Genomic DNA, 22,450 nt, shown 5'->3' with positions numbered 1-22,450 from the left:
TTTAACTTGTGTGGTCACTTTCACACACAACATAAACAAAAGTTTGTTTGCACACATGCAAGTATTCAGCCTTTTCGCAGTTGGTAAATAATAGTTTTACGGCATCCCCAAATTAAACGATTAAATATAATTAGGTTATGTACCGTGACGCAATACATGTGGAACTGGAATTATCACTTTTAAAATTGAATAATTAAAGTACTTGCCGCTACTTGGAATCGAACTCCCGATCTCCGTATCCACTGTCCTCGCTGCCACACTGCTATATATAAATAACATAGAAAATAGCCCGTTTTGTTTTACTCCAGACAAGGCTTCATAATTGTGCCACAAGAAACCTTACACAACTTCATCTTGCTGCAAAAGCTTGTGAAACGCCAAACGCAATAATGTTTACATTGAACAAGCTGTGTGGTTGCGCCAACAGATGCTTCTTCACAGCTTCTAGCTGAAAGAGTGTTCTTTAAACGGCTACGAAGCGCTGCTGTTTTGTGTTTTGGCAATATTACAAAACGTACTGTATAAAAGCAGCTGTTGTAGTGGCTGGGACTCTTACTCGATTTGCACATCTTCCGGCAAATCTTCCGGCATTGAATTAAAGTGCAATAAAAGCTACCCAAATAATTTCACAGCACAGACATGGATAGCTGTAAAGAATTTGTGTAGTAGCTATATATCCCGCTTAAAGTTTGTTTTGACAATAATGTTTATATCCGAAAAGCCGTGTTGGTAAATCAACAGTTTCTTTATTACAGCTTCTAGCCGTAATGAAATCGCATAACGGCCTTTAAAGCGCTGCTGGTTTGGGATTTGTCAGTACAGGTACTCTTCGATATAACGTACAAAAAAGTTTTCTCTTTGTACGTTATATCGAAGCAGAGAAAAATTTAATATTTTTTATGCTAGTATTAATGTATTCGACGTGAAATTAATCCCAAATAATGATTTCGGTGAAATTCACAAAACCCATAATGAAAAACTTGAGTTTTGACGAAAAAGTCATTTCGTTTTTTGTGCTTCGATATAACGTACATTTTGCTTCGATATAACGTACACTAAATTTTCCCCAAATTGCGCTAATTCTGGGTAACAAGGCTAATGCTGCAACAAAACATTGATTTGAGTGATTTCGTAGTTTATCTAAGGGTTATACGTGGGAAAAATAAAAATTTTCAATGTTGTACGTTATATCGAAGCAAAATGTACGTTATATCGAATTCGCTATATCGAGGGTACGCTATATCGAGGGTACGTTATATCGAAGAATACCTGTATAACGAATTGTACTGTATAGTAGCAGCTGTTTTGTTAATGGGGACTCCTATTCGATGTGTTCAAGTTTTCACATCTTCCGGGAAATCTCCCGGAGTTGGAGTAGAGTGAAGTAAAGGCAGCCCCAGTGACAAGCAATGGATTTCTGAAAACCGAGTTTGGTAGCTGTATGGTGCTTGTTTTGCAGTCGTGTATTAGCTTATGATTTATATTTGACTAACTTTCCTTTTATTCAGCGTTGACTGCTTTTACTCGATGGTTACACAACAGAAAGCAAATGACTGAAGCTTATAGCGCTGAAAATGTTAGTTGGGTAGTGGCTACGTTTAAAGCTATGTTCATTTAGAATCCGGAATGACAAAATCACGTATATCTTAGGGATGGAATAACAAACATAAAAGGTGAAGCCCTCAAAACAAAGGTTATTTAAAGCCTGTATCCGCAATAATCGGGACACAGAAATATGGCTGTAGCTCTGTAATGAATCGGTGAAAATTGGCCAAATAATTGACTGAGAACTCTTTGGTGTATGTTTATTATTTATGCCAAATTTCATAAAAATCGATGCATTACTTTTAACTGTGGATGAAAAACAAACAGATGTGGTTTTAAGCAATTTGTACAATCAGGACCAATTTTCATTCGCATAGTAGATGGTTCTTTTACGCTACAGTTCAAAGTTCTGTGATGATAATTATGAAATTTCGTTAGCAATTATGATACTTATAGACACTTTCTTGCAAAATTTCATCAACTTTTATCGATTGGTTCGAAAGCTACTGGTGTTGATAAGGGTGAGTGTTAGTGAAAATTTTTCGTGTTTTTCATGTGCGGTGTTTGCCTATTCATAACTTTTGAATTTCTCTACCAATTTTCATGAAATTTTCACAGAAGGTAGTTGATTATGTGTATATTATGTCGGCAAAATTTGATGATTATTGGTAAAGTACTTTCAATAGTACAATCGATACAATAGAGGGTGCTGACTAATTGCTGTCTGAGGGGCTAAAATCACGTTCAGTCCCAATACATGTTTCGATTATAAAATAGTTGGTAGTGCATCGATTTTTTTGAAATTTTGCCAATGCAACAAATGTAGATTGAGAGGTTTGTGTTGAAAATTTCAGCCATTTCCTTTGACGAATTCAAAAGTTGCAGCGCTGACAAGCAAAACTAGGGGCTGTACAAAATTCAATGGCGCACATTCTACTCTTTCATTGCTACAACAAAAAGTACTGCACCGATTCACATGAAATTTTGTAGGTGAGACGAACACATCTTAAGATTTTATTAGGTCAAAATTGAGCAATTTTAATGTATCTATAACAGAGTTACAGCTGTATTTCTGTGTCCCGATTATTGCGGATACAGGCTTTATTGTACTTTCATGGAAAAATATCATTGAAATTATTTATTTTTATTTTTCACACATTTTCTCACTATTTCAGTGTTGACCTCTCTAAAAATCTGCACAACGGTGGTAAATTTTAGCAACAACCCCTTCCGCACGTTTGTTCAACAATCAGGTCATCTATGCAGTATCCTGAGTGCCTTGACTAGTCTGACTAGGATTCCGAAGAAAAATTGCCAAACTTTTTTTTTATTGCGAAATGAGGGGCAATTCAGTGAATTGAGAAAACGCGAAATTTGAGTGTTTTTTTCGTTGATAAACACTACCCATCTGTGACGATACCACTGAACGTCTCCGGCTGTCATGGCAGCTCATCAAAATAGGCAAAATCTCTACATATCCCTTGTGTGCGTTTTTGAAAAGCAGCACGCGATTCTTGAGGCTGTCATTCTTGTATGAATTGGTTCTCATCATCTCGTTGCGAAAAAACCATGCCCGGAGTTCGAACTTCTTGCCAAATCTTCAAATTCAAAGCAGATTTATCAATGAACCCAAGCTTTCTGCCATGGTTAACAACATCTGTGTTCATAACACATAATGGTTTTGACGATATTAACATTTTTCGCGACTGTCGTACCTGACCACGCTAAATTTTCAACGTGTTTGTGCAAAAATTTTTTCTCCTTTTGTCTTCAATCTGAAATAACTTTTCACTCGTTGCAAGAAAATCGATGAAATTTTCACCATTTAAAGAGGATTAGTGTATGATCAGAGTGCTGCAAAAGAATGATGATTATGTTCATTGAGGGCGCCACTAGAAAATGTGACATGATTCCGGATTCTAAGTGAACATAGCTTTAGAATAGCCCAGATCAATCTTCTGTATAAAAGAACAGCTACGACCAATATTTGCAGACTTATTCATAATTTTGACGAGAAATTTTGCCATTTCATTGATGAGATAATGAAAACGTTCTGTGCAGTGTCGTGTAACAAACATCACATTTTGTTGAGATAACAGTTAATAATTTTACTCAGTATATGGTAGTCTGTAAGATTTACATTCTCTTCATGCTGATAACATGCACTAATTCATAATATTTTCGCTGAAAATGTTGAAAACTGTAAATTACTTAGACAGCGTAACAAAAATTAACTTTTGGTCTGTCTCACGAGCAAACTTATGTGTCTGACAGATTTTAGGCCGCTAAAGCCAAATCCGGGCTCAGATTTGCTCCAGCACGTCACAATTTTGAGCTATACCCCAATTTATAGGGCAAAATATGCGATTTTGGGTTTTTTTTGACTGCCAGCCATTAAGCATGGAAATACATTTTTTAAGGACAAACGTCTTGAAATCCCGGTTCAACATTTCATTTTCATTTTCATTTTCATTTTGCAGCATTTGGTGGGGCAATGAGAGCGCAAGTCAGTGCAAAGCCGATGATAAGGAGGGGTAATGGCTGAATAGTCTTTGCTGACCACATAAACGCCATGGGATAGGAAAAGGGTATTTTGGTGTGGGATTAGGGTGTTGGTACAGACTTGACAATATCAATGCTATTCAGATGCAAAATAATTTTAAGGCTCAATAGTGAATCGCATACCTTCCAAAACCAAAAAACAATAATCCACAAAATACCACGCAAGTCCTACCGAAGCAGGACAGGATACTGCGCCGTCGATTGATGTCTCTTCCACTTTGTCAGCTACCACCAACACAACAATGGCTCCATATGTTGCTACTACTATGCCGAGTCACCAAGCCATCGTTTCATCATATCCTGTGGCCGCCACCCTGCTTTCTGTCACAGGTAATGATAAAAATGATATATGTCCTGCCGTGGCAGGACTTGATTCTGCACCTCTAATCGATTTATCATCATCATCCAATATCGTTGAGCAAACCGTCCCTTGTGGTTCAACGACTGTGGATAATTCTATACAAGCAGCGCTGCCCTCCACCATAGAGTCGTCACATCATCCTGCAACCAATGCTACTTTTGTCAGACCACCCACTGCGACTGCTACTCGGGGCATCATCCCAATTGGCACCGACTGTCATACATCGCAACCCAACATGCAAAACCCAGTTTTCTTGCGACAGACTAATCGACAGATGCAACCTGTGCCCGCTGATTCCATCGTTGTCACAGGTAATGCTTACAATAGTATATGTCCTTCCGAAGCAAGAATGAATACTGCACCTCTAATAAACACCTCCTCGAGATCCAGATACGCAAAACCTCAAACCGTCACCCTTCCTGCCAACGGAACCAACCATATACAAGGCCAACCGGTACAAGGCGTCTACTCCGCTCCTCGAATGGCAAAGCTGCCCGGCGTCTTCCGTCAGGCGTATGCGCACCCAGCAATCCGACCTCCTGCGCAAGCTTCAAATGGATACATCGCCCCGTATTGGTATATACCACAAGAATCACTCGGAGTCACCTCATTCGGCGCCTCTCAAGCAGTTACTCGTATCAATACAATTTCGTCAAACGGTACAACATCGACGCGAACCGCTGCTCCCGTGCTGCTACCTCCACAGGCACCGGCCCTAAAACAGTTTTACGTGAAACCATTTGACCCTACCACCACCGTCGATGACATCACAAGCTATATTCACTACAAAACAGGATGGAATCTAACTGATTTTTCTTGTCATCGTTTAGCTTCGGATTCAAAATCAAGTAGTCGACGCAGAACCTTTGTCTCATTCAGGGTAGCGACTATCGACAACCCTAGCTTTACCAATGTTATTAGTAATCAGTCCTTCTGGCCAGATTTTGTTAGCATTGTACCATTCACGCTAAGACGTAAGTAGCAACTAGCGGCGGCTGGCTCGAATAGTTCTAGTCCAGTTTGTCCTAATGCCCAACCGAGCGCTGCATCTTCTAGTAGTTCTAGTAGTTTTGACCAACTTCAATTTAATGCGCACTCAATTGATGGATCGACTCCCGCAAAGATGATCAGCAATACCAATTCTCCACATGCGCTAGTATATTATCAGAATTTAGGTGGGATGAATAGCTCTCTAGCTGACTACAAGTTGGCTTGCAGCGACGCTTGCTATGATGTATATGCTTTCACCGAAACTTGGCTTAACGATAATACCACGTCCAATCAATTGTTCGACACCACCTTCACCGTTTACCGGCAGGATCGCTCATCTTCAAATAGCAAGAAAAGTTCTGGGGGCGGTGTTCTTCTAGCTGTACGGTCGTGTTATAAATCACGTTTGCTTTGTCCTCCAGAGAATCAGTCAGTTGAGCAACTTTGGGTGGCAATTGATACGCGCGATACCACCATCTATCTCTGTGTAGTTTACTTCCCTCCAGATCTTGTCAATGACAGCTCTGTAATCGAAAAGCATATTCTGTCACTTGAATGGGTTACAGCTCAAATGGGTGCTAACGATAATATTGTAATCGTGGGTGATTTTAACCTTCGCGAAATTACGTGGATTCCCGATTCCAACGGGACTTACTTTCCTGACAACTCACACTCTGCGATATCCTCGGTGTCACTGTCTCTTTTGGACGCATATTGCACTGCCGGGCTAAGGCAGCTCAACGCAGTTCAAAACGACAACAATCGCATACTTGATCTTTGCTTTGTCAGTGAAGATTTGTGCTGGAGCTGTTCCACTCATCGTGCCCCATCACCGTTAGTGAAAGACTGTAGGCATCATCCACCCTTGCTTACAACCTTGAATATTGCGCCTCTTCCACAATTCATCGAGACACCTGATACCATTTCATACGACTTCGGTAGAGCTAACTATGAGGGCATGAACGACTTCCTATATAACGTAGACTGGACCGATGCTCTTCGCGACAAGGATGCAAATGATGCCGCATCTACTATTTCAAACATCCTGCTTTACGCCATTGATCAATTCGTACCAGTAAAACTTTACCGACAGCCTGTGAAACCTCCTTGGTCGAGCTCTCACCTTCGTCATTTGAAGAGAGCAAAAAGGGCAGCGCTTAGGAGGCATAGCAGGTACCACACAGACGCAACAAGGATCGCTTATTCGACCATCAACGAGCAATATTCAAGACTTAACAAGCAGCTGTATCTTTCCCACCTTGTTCAAATTCAAAGTCGCCTTAGATCCGATCCCAAGAGTTTCTGGCATTACGTTAATGACCAGCGCAAGCAAACCGGTTTACCAACGTCCATGACGAATGGTGAACTTGAGGCCAATTCAACAACAGAAATCGCTGAAATGTTTCGGTCACAATTCAGCAGTGTTTTTACCGACGAAGCTTTGGATGATTCGGACATTGCTTCTGCTACTCAACATGTACCTCTCGTTTCCTACACTGGACTGGGACTTATTGTAAGCCCTGATATGGTTGTTTCAGGGCTTAAGGATTTGAAATCTTCAAGTGGATATGGTCCTGACTGCATACCGTCACTGGTACTCAAACAGTGTGCGAATTCGTTGGCCATACCGCTTTCAACTGTATTCAATCTTTCCTTGACTACCGGCGTATTTCCCTGTTGCTGGAAGGATTCTTTTGTGTTTCCGGTTCATAAAAAAGGATGCAGACGAACAGTTTCTAACTACCGAGGAATCGCTGCCCTGAGTGCTACCTCCAAGCTGTTTGAAAGCATTGTTCTTGAGCATCTGGTTCAGACCTGCGGCTCTTACATAGCTCCAGAACAGCACGGATTTATGTCTAAGCGATCAACAACCACTAATTTGACAACGTTTACTTCTTTCATTATACGCGAAATGGAGAAAGGTCACCAAGTAGATGCAATTTACACAGATCTCTCAGCAGCATTCGATAAGATGAACCACGATGTCGCTCTCGCCAAATTCCGTAAGTTGGGTATCGGTAATAGTTTGCTGTCTTGGTTACACTCATACCTCACTGGTCGCACAATGTCTGTCAAAATTGGAAATCACGCTTCATCTCCGTTTGCAGTTACCTCAGGTGTCCCTCAAGGCAGCCACCTTGGACCCTTTTTATTCCTTTTGTACATGAACGACGTGAATTATGTACTAGACTGCTTCAAACTGTCATACGCGGATGACCTAAAACTGTACCACATTATCAAGGGCCAACATGATGCAGATTTCTTGCAGCGGCAACTCGCAACATTCGCTAACTGGTGCCATGTCAATCGCATGGTCCTAAATGGGTCCAAATGCTCGATAATTTCATTTGGTCGGAAAAAATCTCTAATTCATTACGATTATTGTCTAAATCACACTCATCTAAAACGAGAGTCTACCGTCAAAGATCTGGGTGTCTTGATGGATTCTCAGTTGACTTTCAAGGACCATGTCGCCTATATGGTTTCCAAGGCGTCTTCACAATTAGGTTTTATATTCCGTTTTGCTAAAAACTTCAAAGATGTTTATTGCCTAAAGTCGTTGTATTGCGCACTTGTTAGACCGTTGCTCGAGTATTGCTCTGTAGTTTGGGCTCCGTTTTATCAAAACGAAATACAGCGTATCGAGGCGGTGCAACGAAAGTTTATTCGCTTTGCTTTGCGTTTTCTCGCTTGGCAAAACCCCTTGAGTCTGCCAAGTTATCCAAGTCGTTGCAAACTCATAAACTTGGAGCTCCTGCATGATAGAAGGAACGTTGCTAAAGCTTGCTTCATATCCGACCTTCTTCAAAATCAGATCGACTGCTCTTCGTTGCTTGGTCAGATTGGAATCCACATTCCAAGTCGGTCTCTTCGTTCCTATTCTTTTCTATCCATTCGCCATGCCAGAGCCAATTACATTATAAATGAGCCGATGCAGAGTATGTGCCGTGTTTTTAATAGTTGTTTTGCTGTTTTTGATTTCAATGTTTCTCGTGTAGTGATTAAGCATAGATTTAAGCAAATTTTATGTTAGTTAATTAAGTTATGTTAGAATAGCTGTGTCATTTGGGTCTGTATTTTTACCTGTTGACAAATAAATAAATGTTAAATGTTAAGTCAAAGAAAGAAAAAGCGCCCGATTGTTTATTTTGTCAATTATAACAAACGGAAACTTCTACCCTCTCCGAATCGCCAGTCACCCGGAAAAAATGTTCCTTCAGTTCTGGAAAATATATTATCCCCAATCAAGCCTTTAATCGAATTGTTCGCGTGGTCTTGTAGTACCCCTACTACACTGAGGCAAAAATACTTAGTGTTCGGATCAAATTCGGCGCAAACAATTTTTGTGAATCGGCCTTTTATTGTGGCAGATCAAACTGTAAGTAATGAATTTAATGTATCGTCAATAGTCATACAATTAAGCATTTTTCTTATTTCTAATGAGCACACTTACAATTTTAGTTTGTCTTTCTCCTTCACTGGCTTTCCTTCTACCTTCCTTTACAGACAACGCAACAACCTAATGAATCAATACATTTGTGTTTGAGTCCACATCAATTAGTTATATAAAATAAACTTACGAATTTTGTCCTATAGAAATTCGGTTTTGGACCACTGTGCTGGAAGTCTCGTCCTCGTCGTGCGTATTCTGTATCTGTTGTCAACATTTGTTTACCTCCATTTCTCTAACTATTTCAACTCATTTACCTGGTTTCTCAAGTCCGCTTGCTGTCCAACCTGTCTCGTCCCGTCGGGCCTCAAGCTCCTCAACCACTCAATTTTCGTCCACGGCTCGGAAATACTACGGATTATATGTTTGTCACCTTCCGCTCTAATTGTAAATAAACTTCTACTCTACTTCTACTTACTAATTTCGCTTGTGATCGTCTGACCAAATCTGACAATATGCTCACTAGTCACTCGCGGAACTATTTCTACTCCAACCAAAAATCTAACTTCTTTTCTAATCGCCGAACAAACTTTCGAACTATTCCTCTATTTTCTACCGATTATCCACAATTGCAAATGGTATCAAACTAATTCAATTTCTTCCTTTCTTGTTTTTATTTACATCGCATACATTTGACGGCTATCCGTCTCTCTCTCCTTCTCTTGTCATCGCTACTGTCATTCTGACACCTGTCAACCGACACTTACGCACGCTGCCTCATCGTCCAAATCATGCTGTGTGGTAACCGGCGCTCGTGCAGTGCTGCCAGAACATTCCCCGGCCCGTAACTCTGTCCCGGAGGCCTCATCCGGCTCAGGGTTACCACAGTCTATCTCCATCCTGGCCAGCTTCACTGTTGCTCGCTTGTACCTTCCAGTGCTGGTACGCACCCACGCTTGACGGATTCTTCCGTCGCCGGACGCGATGACCTCTTCAACTACTCCACGGACCCAGCACTTCCGGTTAGCACCCTCGACCACGTACACTACCTCTCCAACTCGCAATGGCCTCGATTCGCCGAACCACTTTGTCCTCTGGTTCAACGATGGCACGTACTCCTTGATCCATCGTTCCCAAATTACGCTGGCTAACTGCTGTGAACGCGTCCCGAAGGGCCTCCGCCGGTTGGGGAGATGGCCGTGTCACGCACGGTTGGTTCGGAGATGCACCTCTCAGAAAATGGTTCGGAGTGAGTGCTTCTGCTTCTACGGACTCCTGCGACAAGTATGTCAACGGACGGGAGTTGATGATGTCCTCCGCCTCAACGATCGCCGTCTGCAGAATCTCGTCCGTTAGCCTTCTTCCGTCATCGAGCGCTGTAAGCGCTTCCTTCACAGAACGTACCAACCGCTCCCAAACGCCACCCATGTGCGGTGCGGCCGGGGGGTTGAACGTCCACTTCGTCCTCGCGTTCGTCAGTTGGTCTGCACAGTCATCGCTGATGCCCTGCACAGACTCCACCACTTCCTTGCTGGCTCCTCTGAGATTCGTCCCGTTGAGAAAAACTCGACCGGCCAGCCACGGCGGCCGATGAACCGGTGTATCGCCATCAAACAAGACTGCGTCGTTAGTCCAAACGCCACCTCCAAATGCACTGCGCGTGTTACCATGCAGGTGAACAGTGCGATCCACCTCTTCTCCGTTCTGCGCCCTATGGTCACGTCGAACGGCCCCAGGTAATCGACTCCGACGTAGCTGAACGGCCGTAGATTCGGCGTTAGTCGCTGCACTGGCAGTGCCGCCATTCTTGGAGTTTCCGGACGACATCGATGTACCTTGCACCATACACAGGAAGCTGCCACTTTCCGGACTACAGCATCGACGTGGAGAATGTAGAACAGCTGCCGCAATTCGTTCTTCACCGCCTGACGGTATCCATGGCCACTCCGCTCGTGGTAATGCTGAACGATCAGCTGCGTAATCCGATGGTTGTCCGGTAGAATCACCGGAAATCGTAGGTCGAACGGTAGAAATTCCGCCCTCTCGGTTCGGCCTTCGATCCGAATTAATCCATCCTCATCGATCATCGGAGTCAGCTTGTACAGCGGACTGGACCTCTCGATCGCCATCCATCGGTCCACCGATCGGTCTTTGTTCTTCAACAGCACTTTCAGCTCGTCGATGAAGCTCTCCGACTGCGCTACTTTTAAAAGACACCGCTCCGCCTTCTCATACTCCTCTTGTTTCAATGGTATGCGAACTGATGCTCCTGTGGATGCCATCCGCACCTTCAGCTGGCCACTCGTTGCTCGCAGCGTTTCAGTCGGCAGCCTTTCCTTCTTTCGTCTGCAGTTCGACACGAACCGGAACACGCACGCGATCGTCCGTACCAGGATCGTCCACTTCGAGAATCGGTTTGCGTCCACAAGCACCGCAGGAACCTTCACATCATGCAGCAGTAGATGCACCCGTAACTCCTCCGTCGTGTTCGCCGGTGGCATATTCTTCCTCGGCCAATCTTCCTCGCTCTCGTACAGAAACTGCTGTCCTCTCACCCAAGCGCTGCTTGGCTTTGTATCCGGATCCTTACCCCACTTTGTCAGCTGATCAGCTACATTCAGCTTCGTGGGCACCCATCGCCAGTCTGCCAGTCTCGTCAGGCTCAGGATCTCTCCGATGCGGAAACCGACGAACTGCTTATACCGACGCTGATCAGATCGAATCCAGGAAAGCACGAGCTCTGCATCCACCCAGAACGCCACCTTGGTGATGACGAAATTGTGGTTTTCACGCACCGTTTGCGACATCCGTGCAGCAAGCACCGCTGCCAGAAGTTCCAGTCGCGGAATCGACACCTGCTTCAACGGCGCCACCTTTGCACGACTGGTCACTAGCGCGCACATCACTTCTCCTCGTACCATGGCTCGGAAATACGCCACGCATCCGTACGCTGTCTCGCTCGCATCCGCAAATATATGCAGCTGCACGTCCTGGATCTCTTCCGACCGTGCACTGCCAAAGTAGCTCCGTGGAAGCTTGAATGCTCGAACTTCGGCCAGAATGTTCGTCCACCGTTTCCATTTGTTGAACGCCGCATCGTCGACCACGTCGTCCCACTGACAGCCTGTCCGCCAAAGATCTTGGATCAGCATCTTTCCTAGTATTGTTACTGGCGCCAGGAATCCCATAGGGTCGAACTGCGCCATCACGATACTGAGCACGATTCGTTTGGTCGGGCGTACTCCTCCTCGAAGGACGGTTGAATACTCTGGTTTCGACGCGGTGGCAAAGCAGAAAGTGTCTTCGACCGTATCCCATACGATTCCCAGCACCCGTTCGTACTCCGTGCTCTTGTCCAGGCTAAAATGAACTGCTGTTTCCCTGCTTCGCTCCCCGAGTTCCTCCAGGACCGCCTCTGAATTCGAAACCCAGTTCCTGATGTGAAAGCCACCGCGGGAGTGAACGTATTTCACCTCACTAGCTCTCTGGATCGCTTCTTCCACAGTGTCCACGCTATCGTAATAGTCGTCGACGTAGTGACGCTTGACTATCGCTACGGCCGCTTCCGGATACTGTTCCGAATACTGCTCGGCGTTCAGATTCTTCACGTACTGTGCTGAACTGGGTGAACACGTTGAGCCGAAAGTCGCTACGTCCATAACGTATACCTGCGGAGCTTCGTCACTGTTCGCCCTGAAGAGAAACCGCTGCGCCTGCTTGTCCTCCGATCTGATGCGAATTTGGTGGTACATTTCCTGGATGTCACCACCGAAGGCGATCGGACGTTCTCGGAAATGGCAGATCACTCGTGGCAGCGGAACCAACATATCCGGACCTTTAAGCAGCTCGGAATTCAAGGAGATCCCGTTCACCGACGCAGCAGCGTCCCAAACCAAGCGGACTTTGCCCGGTTTTCTAGGGTTCACCACGACGTTCAGCGGCAGATACCACGCAGTTCCCTGTGGTGTTTCCGCCAGCTCCACCTCAGTTGCTTTGTGAGCGTATCCCTTCGACTGGTATTCCTCTATCTGCCGACACACGTTCTCCTTCAGCGCTGGGCTTCGCTCCAACTTTCGATCAAGTGCCTTCATCCTTCGGTCGGCCATAGGGTAACTGTCGGGAAATCGCCTTTCGTCGCTTCGCCACAGAAGACCCGTTTCAAAACGATTGCCCACTCGCTTCGTCGTCGACTCGAATATCTGTCGAGCCCGCTTCTCTTCCGATGGCTCTGGTACGGCGAACGATGTATTCAGCGCTTCTTCCAACACGTATTGCTCCCGCATCATGTCATGGAGCTCCTGATTGCTCACTGGTGCGACGGAGTGAAGGTTCAGGTACGTCTGCACCATCGGTCTCCGCTTTTCGGAACCGTAAATCGTCCAGCCCATCTTCGACCGAACGGCGATCGGCTCATTCGGCTTTCCAACCCGTGACTCCAGCGGCGCGAACAGATGCAGATTATCCAGTCCGATGAGGATCGTAGGCACACCTGAGGGAAAGTCCTTTGCCGGCACTCCCGCGAGATGTGAGTATCGCTTGACCACCTCTGCGTACCGAATGTTCTGTTTGGGCAGCTGCAACTCTGATACCGTTCGCGTATTGAACAGCGGATACTTTTCCTTCGAGCCCTTCGCCGACATGGAAATCTCTACGGTCCGAGACTCGTTCTCAAACCGGTTGATATTGCCGGTCCACGTGACTATCAGCGGCTCGAGTGTTCCTCCTGCCTTCAGCCGTTTTGCCACTGCATCATCCACCAGCGTCGCCGACGAACCTTCGTCCAGAAACGCGACGGTATCGTACTGTCGCTTGCCGACGTAGAGCGTCACTGACATCATTCGGAAAATAACCGTGCAGTCCGACTTCGCTTTTTGCAGCTGCACTGATTCTTCCACTCGGTGCAGCAGAGGATGATGACCGCCCCGGCAATTTTCCATCATACACCGGATCTTCGACGAACACCGACCTCCACTGTGCTTGTTCAGGCAGATTCCACAAAGTTTCTGCCTCTCGACTTCACGTAGCCGCTCCACGACGTTCATTCGTCTGAACTCATTGCAGTTACGGATGAGATGATCCGTTCGCTTGCATATCCAACATGGCCGGCTGGCCATCTCGCTGCGAGAACCTTCGCTCTGCTTCCGCTCGGATTCGTGCACATGTACAAACTCCTTTCTCCTCGGATTCTCTCTCCCAGGCCGCGCTCGCTCATTCACTGACAGCGTTGAGAACTCCGTCACCTCGGAGACGTCGGAAACGATGTTGGTTGTGAATCGAGTGAACATCCTCAGCGGACTGTCCACTCTGCCGCGCTTATACCGAACCCAATCCAGCTTGTAGCTCGGCGGCAATTTGTCGACCAGCTCCTGCACTAGCATCGGGTTGTTGAGGTGGTCGTTGAGCTGTGCCGCCTCGAGATGATCGCACAATTGCTTTACGGTGATGCCGAAACTTATGAAGGTTTCCAGCCGATCGGCTCTCGGCGCTGGAGCGTTCCTCACCTTCGTCAGCAGCGTCTTCAGCAGCTTCTCCGGCTTGCCGAACAAGTTCCGTAAATCTGCAATCACGTCCGGAACTGAGTCTGGTAGAACCAGCCTGCTTCTCACAGCCTCCAGTGCGTCGCCTTGCAAGCAGTCCTGTAGCCGCTTCAGGTTCTCCAGATTCGAAAATCCGCACGCCGCCGTCGTGTATTCGAAGCTGCTAATGAACAGCGGCCAGACTTCTGCTTCTCCCCGAAACTTTGGAAGGTGTTGCGACACTGCTTTTCGAGCAGCTAGTTGCTCCCTGGAGATCCGACCAACGCTTGGCCCTGGCCCTTCAGCACCTCTGCTTCTCCGCAGACTGCTATGCCGGCTGCTTTCCGCTCGATCGTCTAGCTGCTCTCCGTAGATTCGGCCAACTCTTGGCCCCGGCCCGTCAGCAACTCTGCTCCTTCGCAGACTGCCTCGTCGGCTGCTCTCCGCACGAACGTCTTTGAACGACTCGTCGCTGCTGCTGTCGCCATCACTGTCGCTGTCCTCACTTGAGCCATCTTCAAATTCCGTGATCACCGGCACTTTCGACATTGGCTTTGGCTTGCCAACTTGCTTCGAGCATCCCGTTCCAAATGGTTCGTCTCTTTTCGGGTACGCTCCCCGAAAATCCGCGGTCGACGGCTTGTCGACTGCCACTGACTGATCCTTCAGCCACTCCTTCACTCTCTTCTTCGGATGGTCCTCCGAAGCTTCGCCAACAGCGCTTTCTTGGTCTTTCAGCGCGTTGACTCGGTTGACGCTGCTCGTAAACTGCCTTCGAATCGCTTCGCGCTTCTTCACGAACTCTTGCTCTGCTGCCAGTTGGGCGTCCAGCAACTTCTGTTCGTGCTCCAACTGCTGCTCCTCCATTTCGCGTTGAACCTGGAGTTCCAGCTCACGCATCTCCTGTTCTTGCCTCTGCTGCTCTTCCTTCCATGCCTTCTGCCGAGCAAGTAGCTTCTTCCGCGCCGCCATCTGCTTTGCAAAGGCCTTCTCCTTGGCGAGTTGCTCCTCTTCCAACTGCTTCTCAATCGGATCCACGTCAGAGCCAGCTCCCAGGTCGGACCCTCCATCGCTTCTTTGGCCGGACTTCTTGCTCCGCTTCTTGGCCGCTGCATCCGGAACTTTCAGCTGCTGCGCACTACTTGGGAGACACTGTGGGCACCGCCAATCACTGTTGACAACCCCTTGATCAACACCAGCGCAAGAAAAATGTGCCCAGTGTTGACACTTCCCACATTGGACCCAGTTTACGTCCTCATACATCGACTCCGACATCGAGCAGAACAAACATTGCTCGGTCTTGGAGGGTGAGGAAGCCATTCCGAAGAATCCGATTTAAAATTTTTGATTTTGTTCGGATCAAATTCGGCGCAAACAATTTTTGTGAATCGGCCTTTTATTGTGGCAGATCAAACTGTAAGTAATGAATTTAATGTATCGTCAATAGTCATACAATTAAGCATTTTTCTTATTTCTAATGAGCACACTTACAATTTTAGTTTGTCTTTCTCCTTCACTGGCTTTCCTTCTACCTTCCTTTACAGACAACGCAACAACCTAATGAATCAATACATTTGTGTTTGAGTCCACATCAATTAGTTATATAAAATAAACTTACGAATTTTGTCCTATAGAAATTCGGTTTTGGACCACTGTGCTGGAAGTCTCGTCCTCGTCGTGCGTATTCTGTATCTGTTGTCAACATTTGTTTACCTCCATTTCTCTAACTATTTCAACTCATTTACCTGGTTTCTCAAGTCCGCTTGCTGTCCAACCTGTCTCGTCCCGTCGGGCCTCAAGCTCCTCAACCACTCAATTTTCGTCCACGGCTCGGAAATACTACGGATTATATGTTTGTCACCTTCCGCTCTAATTGTAAATAAACTTCTACTCTACTTCTACTTACTAATTTCGCTTGTGATCGTCTGACCAAATCTGACAATATGCTCACTAGTCACTCGCGGAACTATTTCTACTCCAACCAAAAATCTAACTTCTTTTCTAATCGCCGAACAAACTTTCGAACTATTCCTCTATTTTCTACCGATTATCCACAATTGCAAATGGTATCAAACTAATTCAATTTCTTCCTTTCTTGTTTTTATTTACATCGCATACATTTGACGGCTATCCGTCTCTCTCTCCTTCTCTTGTCATCGCTACTGTCATTCTGACACCTGTCAACCGACACTTACGCACGCTGCCTCATCGTCCAAATCATGCTGTGTGGTAACCGGCGCTCGTGCAGTGCTGCCAGAACACTTAGGAATTTAATAAGTCGCAACTTATGAACGGACGATTTTTCTGTTTCATTACTCGCTTATTGATTTTGTAGTTGTCGCGAACGCGTTCCATATCTACAACTTAAGATTGACATAAGCGACATGGTTGTGAAAAAGCCATAATTTAAATCTATGAAAATCTTTACGTTGTGGGTATGGATTCCAGCATGCTGCGTCTTAGACAAACAAGCATTACTCACAGATCAGTTTTCGGAGCTATCGGACACTACAATTGATTTTATTTAAGTGCCCATGAATTCTCCCAAATCAACAACAACGATGGAATTATACGTAAGTAAAATGATCGATTCCTCTTAATTGATCCTAGTGTTTTTCGTAAGTGACAAGAAGCAAGTTTGATTGCATTATGTGGTAAAAACAAACCATGCAAACTTGCATTATTAAATGAAAGTACAGTCGAATACGATTCTTGTCATTTTGTTCCATGTGGTCGATGAAGAGAAGTCGATCATTTCACTTACGCGGTAATTCAAAGAACATGACATGAGTTGGAGCATAATTATTTCATCAAAAAATCAACAATATATGAATACAAAATCATTTTGCCTACGACATGACAATCATAATTACTAATATTGATTTCTATAAGTTTCAATTTTTGATTTCAATAAGAGCAAACATACGATAGTTATAGTTTTGATTCAATGATATTTCTCAGCAAAACTTATGATTTTGGTAAGTGACTCGATATAAAATTTTCTCCCTCTTAATCATAAGTGAAATTTATGGCTTTCAACAATAATCGTAGTGTCACCAAATCTTAAGGGGATCTTATGCTCTTCCTAAGTTGTTTTGCCTCAGTGTAGGTAAGAACCAGTCATTGCCATACATATTAAATGCTAGACATGACCCCATGGATAGCATTTGCATATGTAAAAGCTTTGCTGATGTGACTTTCCTATTAGGCAATTCTCTCATCTCATGTTTGTCTTCAAAACCTTGTCAAATTGAAGTTCATAAAGAATACATTACAAGGTTCGAATTCCCATAGAATGAGATCATTCATTCGCACTACAACACCATAGGAGATAATATCACATTGGCTGATTACAGTACAAATGCGAAAAATCTCCCTTTTCCCCCTATCCGCAACCCGGGGACGCGCCCTGTTGGATTTCGAAAGCCTCGGAGAATATTACAAACCTTCAATGGCATTCCCATACACTAACCCACATTGCCCATTCAGGGGTCTGACTGGGCCTATTACCCTCCCTCAGTTTGTAATATTCTCACCAACTTGGAATTATATTTTCCCGACACATAAATGACTTCGACAAATGTTCGATATACTATGCAGCATCATGATCAGTATAACTATATACTATATCAGATGACTTGAAGATCTGATTTTTACAGAATTATTTGCCATTGATTATACATTCAGATATTCCAATCATTACTGCAAAGCACATCGACCACATGCCTGAAATCAAAGCTTACTGGAACATATAATCCAAGCCCAGGGTCTTGAAATCCCGGTTCAACATTGCATCAAAACTTCAGACGCACAAATCTCAAGAAGCAAGCTTCAAACAACAAAGCATTTTATTATTCTGTTCTTGCTCACTTGTAATAAGCTTAAAATAAGAAGTGCGCTGGTTTTGTTAACGAAGAGCTTTGTGCCCTCAAAATCATGAGTAGGTGCCAAAGTCGGCCATTGTGGCGGCCATATTGGGATTCTAACAAGTCTGTCCTTAACCAAACAAAGGATATTTCGTTTTACCAAATCGAATTTGATGGTTTTGAGCGATTTATGTTAAGTACGATATTTCCCATACAAGTCACCCTCCAAAAGTTGCATGCAACTTAACACATAAAATACTTAAATCAATCAAATAAGAAAATGAAATATTTTGCATGAGTCGTTAATTTAGATGTTAATTGACCAATTTATCCTTTGATTACTTAAAATATATATTTCCATGGGTTGTGCTACTTTTCCCCGAATTCCGGTTCCCCGAATGTCGTTTCCCCGAACGCCGATTCCCCGAATGCCGTTTCCCCGAATGGCACTTTTCCCCGAATGACCCTTTTCCCCGAATCACAACCTTCTTTATTTTATAGGCGGTTCTTTCAAGTTCTATTGCTCCTCAGATCTGCTGAAACACTGCTGAATGAAGAAGGGTAATATGACTCCTTCTTTCCATTGCTGCTCGTTCTTTCTAGAACCAAATTGACTCTAACGACTTATTAAATTATGATCGGTTAACTTTTTGAACAACCTAGTTCCCAGGACCATGAACATGTTGTGGCAAGTGATCATTTCGAATAAGGATGTAATGTTATAGTCTTTTCGGGAAAACGGGTCATTCGGGGAACTGGCATTCGGGGAAACGACATTCGGGGAACCGACATTCGGGGAAAAGTAGCACAATCTAGTCAAAAAAGTCCAAAATCGCATATTTTGCCCTATGAATTGAGGTATAGCTCAAAATTGTGACGTACTGGAGCAAATCTGAGCCCGGATTCGGATTCAGTGGCCTAAGTTTGCTCTTGACACAAAAACAATGTTGCGCTGTGTTATTTAGGGTATCTAAATGTTTTTTTTTTATAAATAGTTTTTTGTCTGTCTACGTGGACATTAGGGGACGAGGGTAGGGGTTTAAAACACTGATCTCTGAAATAACTGCCAGAGATGTATGTCCTTTTACAATTGACGTATCTGTTGGAAACCTCATCAGAAAAAACGTCTATTGTTTGGTTTATTTACTGCATGATGAATCATCCATCCCCTAGTCATAACATATTTCTCTTCAAAAGTGTTTCAGCTCATCGTTGGCAACGATGCTAATGCTCACCATATCATCTGAGGCAGCTCAGACATTAACTCGAGCGGCTTCAGCTTGAAGTAATACTTAAATAAGACAGATCTTGCAATAAATAACATAGGTAACTGCCCATGGTAACTGCTAGAAAGGAAGTATTAGAAATAACGCTTTGTTCTGGTAGAAATAGTCACGAGCTGACCAATTGGCATGTATCAGATGAAGAATCTTTATCTAACTATCGCAACATCTTTTTGGAACACTTGACTGATACTTCGCAAACTTTTCGTTTCAGAAATCTCCGGTCAACCAACTGGTATCTCTTTACTGATTTGGTTGCGGTCAGCTTTCATGGATACATGGATGATTGTAATGATACCGTTGATACTACAACGGCCTTCATCATGAAAACTTTCAAAGAAGCTTGACCTCTGCTGTCTGTGAAAACCACAAGAGGAACCCCTTGTTGGAACTATGATCGAGTGAAGTTCAGGAAATAATGTAGAAAAAGTTAGAACAGACGTTCGGTCGGCTCGCAAGGCCTACCAGGAAGCTCTTTGGTCTGCTGAACGATTCGGCTGGAAACATTTTTCACCAAAGTTTCCCGTTTGAGTGAAGTCAATCGGTTGAACAAAATCCTTGCGAAATCTGAGGATTTCTGAGTGAACGAACTTTGTTTGCCAAATGACGCTTTCATTTCCTCTGATGATGAAATTTTGGAGTGTTTATATTTATATTTTATATTGAATACACACTTCCCCGGATGCATGGATATTACATCTCCGAATGAACCTTATGTCTTTTCTTGAAGTTATGATTCCATGGCTTCGGCTCGGAGTATTGTAACTATAGAATCGATTGAGTGGGCACTAAATAGCTTTGCTCCTTTCAAATCTCTTGGAGTAGATGAGATATCTTATTTTGCTTCAGAAGGGGTTTGATTATTTCAAACATGTTTTGAAAAACATTGTTTGCAGTATTACTACACGCTATATTCCTATATCCTGGCGGGATGTTACTGTAAAGTTTATTCTGAAAACGGGTCGAGCGTCGTATGAAGAAGCAAAGAGTTTCAGACCTATCAGTTTGACCTCTATTCTTCTGAAATGCTTAGAACGCATTGTGGATCATCACATCCGTGATGTTCATCTGGCCAACGTGTCTCTTCATGAGAACCAGCATGCCTACCAATCTGGTAAGTCCACTGTGACTCTTTCACACAAAGTTGTTTACGATATCGAGAAAGCATTCACTCAAAAGCAATCCTGCTTGGGTGTATCGAGGGCCCTTCGATATTGAAAGCCGCACGGAATCATGGTACATCACCAATGATTTCCAATTGGATTCACCAAACGATATCTCTTCTCGACATTGCGTCTAGCAGCGCTCGGGAAATACAGTGTTTGTGGATGCCCCTAAGGCGGAGTCTTTTCACCGCTTTTGTGGAATCTCGAAGCAGATACGCTATTGAGACAAGTCAATAATAGCGGTTTTCCTACTTAGTTGGTATGTGTTTCAGCAACCTGGATAACGTCAACCAATGGATAACGTCAACGAGGATCCTTCAACATTCTGTAAGCCTGGTGAAATAAGAACAATTATCAAACAGATGGAATGTCGGAAAGCACCCGGCCAAGATGGAATACGGAACCTGCAACTAAAGCATTTGCCACGCAAAGGATTAGTGTTTCTCTGCAAAATATTCAACGCATGTCTGAAGTATGGGTACTTTTCAGATATTTGGAAAACCGCAACCGTAGTTCCAATTCCAAAGCCGAATAAGAATATAACAATACATAGTAACTTTTGGAAAGGATTGTCCTTAAACGCTTGAACAACCACCTAGAACTTGCTCAAGTAGTTCCAAATGAACAATTCGGGTTTAAGGCAGGTCACTCGACGTGTCACCAATTAGTGCGTGTGACCAAAATGATAAAGGCCGGATTCGAAGCGAAAAAATCGACGGGAATGGTATTATTAGATGTGGAGAAAGCATATGATACAGTTTGGCATGATGCTGTTGTTCATAAGCTTCATGTATCCCGTTGTCCAATTTATATGGTGAAACTTGTGCAGTCTTTTTTGACACAAAGACAGTTCCAAGTAACTGTGAACGGGACTCTCTCCGTCTGCCATAGCATCCCTTTCAGCCTTCCCCAGGGTTCCGTCCTGAGCCCCACATTATACAACGTGTTCACCAGCGACGTCGAAATATGGTAGACTATGTCGTGTATGGCTTTTTTGCTGGTGATACGAGTTTCCACACTACCCACGGCGATGCCAAGATAGTGACTACCAAGCACCAGCATGCCCAGAACAAACTGGAGGAATATCAACACCGGTGGAGGATCAAGATAAAACCATTGAAAACCCAAATTGTCTTTTTTACAAAGAGGAGAGATGTTCACCATTTCCCGTCGTCAATGTTAAAAATTAATGGGATTCCCGTTAAGTGGACGACGGAGGGAAAATATCTTGGACTAATCCTAGACCAAAAATTGTTATTTGACAAACATATAGGTAAATGAAAGCATAGCTAAGGTGAATAGGCTAACCAGGGCATTATATCCGCTCATTAATCGAAGGTCTGCTCTACAACTCACCAATAAGTTACTTCTGTTCAAATGTATTTTCCGACCAGTGCTAACATACGGATCTCCAGTGTGGCAAAACTGCGCCAGATCACACCTGAAACGCTTACAGGTTAAGCAAAATAAACTATTAAAATTGATCCTAGGATTACCCCAACACTTTCCGACGCTGGAAGTACACGATATCGCCGAGGTGGAAATGCTACAGAATTTCATCGAAAGAGTAGCAGTCAACTTTAGTATCTCATGCGCGAATTCTTCAAACCCTCTCATTGAAGTGCTATAAACATGAATGTGATAGTAGTTTAGATAGGTTAAGCTCAATATTTAATTACAAGTTTTTTTTTAATTTTTCCCGAAAACAGATTATTACATAAATTAGGCAATTAGCACTAAGTGTCCCGCAGGTATAGGTGAAGTGAATGT

At 44.1% G+C, this 22,450-nt stretch overlaps 1 protein-coding gene and 1 long non-coding RNA gene across 2 annotated transcripts; both read right to left on the bottom strand.

Moving 5' to 3' along the window:
* Positions 1 to 8,770: 8,770 nt before the first annotated feature.
* LOC115268330 (uncharacterized) lies at positions 8,771 to 10,005 on the bottom strand. The gene is made up of 3 exons (XR_009998657.1): positions 9,167 to 10,005; positions 9,040 to 9,113; positions 8,771 to 8,978 (listed from the first exon to the last, which is right to left on the bottom strand). It is a non-coding gene; the product is annotated as an uncharacterized LOC115268330 (long non-coding RNA).
* A 319-nt stretch (positions 10,006 to 10,324) lies between these two features.
* LOC109405467 (uncharacterized) lies at positions 10,325 to 20,927 on the bottom strand. Its single transcript, XM_062858281.1, has 2 exons — positions 15,984 to 20,927; positions 10,325 to 15,922 (listed from the first exon to the last, which is right to left on the bottom strand). The coding sequence occupies exon 2, from the start codon at positions 15,683 to 15,685 to the stop codon at positions 10,325 to 10,327; it is 5,361 nt and encodes a 1,786-aa protein (XP_062714265.1). The 5' UTR covers positions 15,686 to 15,922; positions 15,984 to 20,927.
* Between the last annotated feature and the right edge of the window lie 1,523 nt (positions 20,928 to 22,450).

Source organism: Aedes albopictus, chromosome 3 (assembly GCF_035046485.1).
Source record: "Aedes albopictus strain Foshan chromosome 3, AalbF5, whole genome shotgun sequence".
Classification (NCBI taxonomy): domain Eukaryota; kingdom Metazoa; phylum Arthropoda; class Insecta; order Diptera; family Culicidae; genus Aedes; species Aedes albopictus.
This window is presented reverse-complemented; position numbering and strand designations above follow the sequence as displayed.

Excerpts from the sequence above, each read along its gene's own strand:
- LOC109405467 (XM_062858281.1), bottom strand. The coding sequence starts at position 15,685 with ATGGCTTCCTCACCCTCCAAGACCGAGCAATGTTTGTTCTGCTCGATG.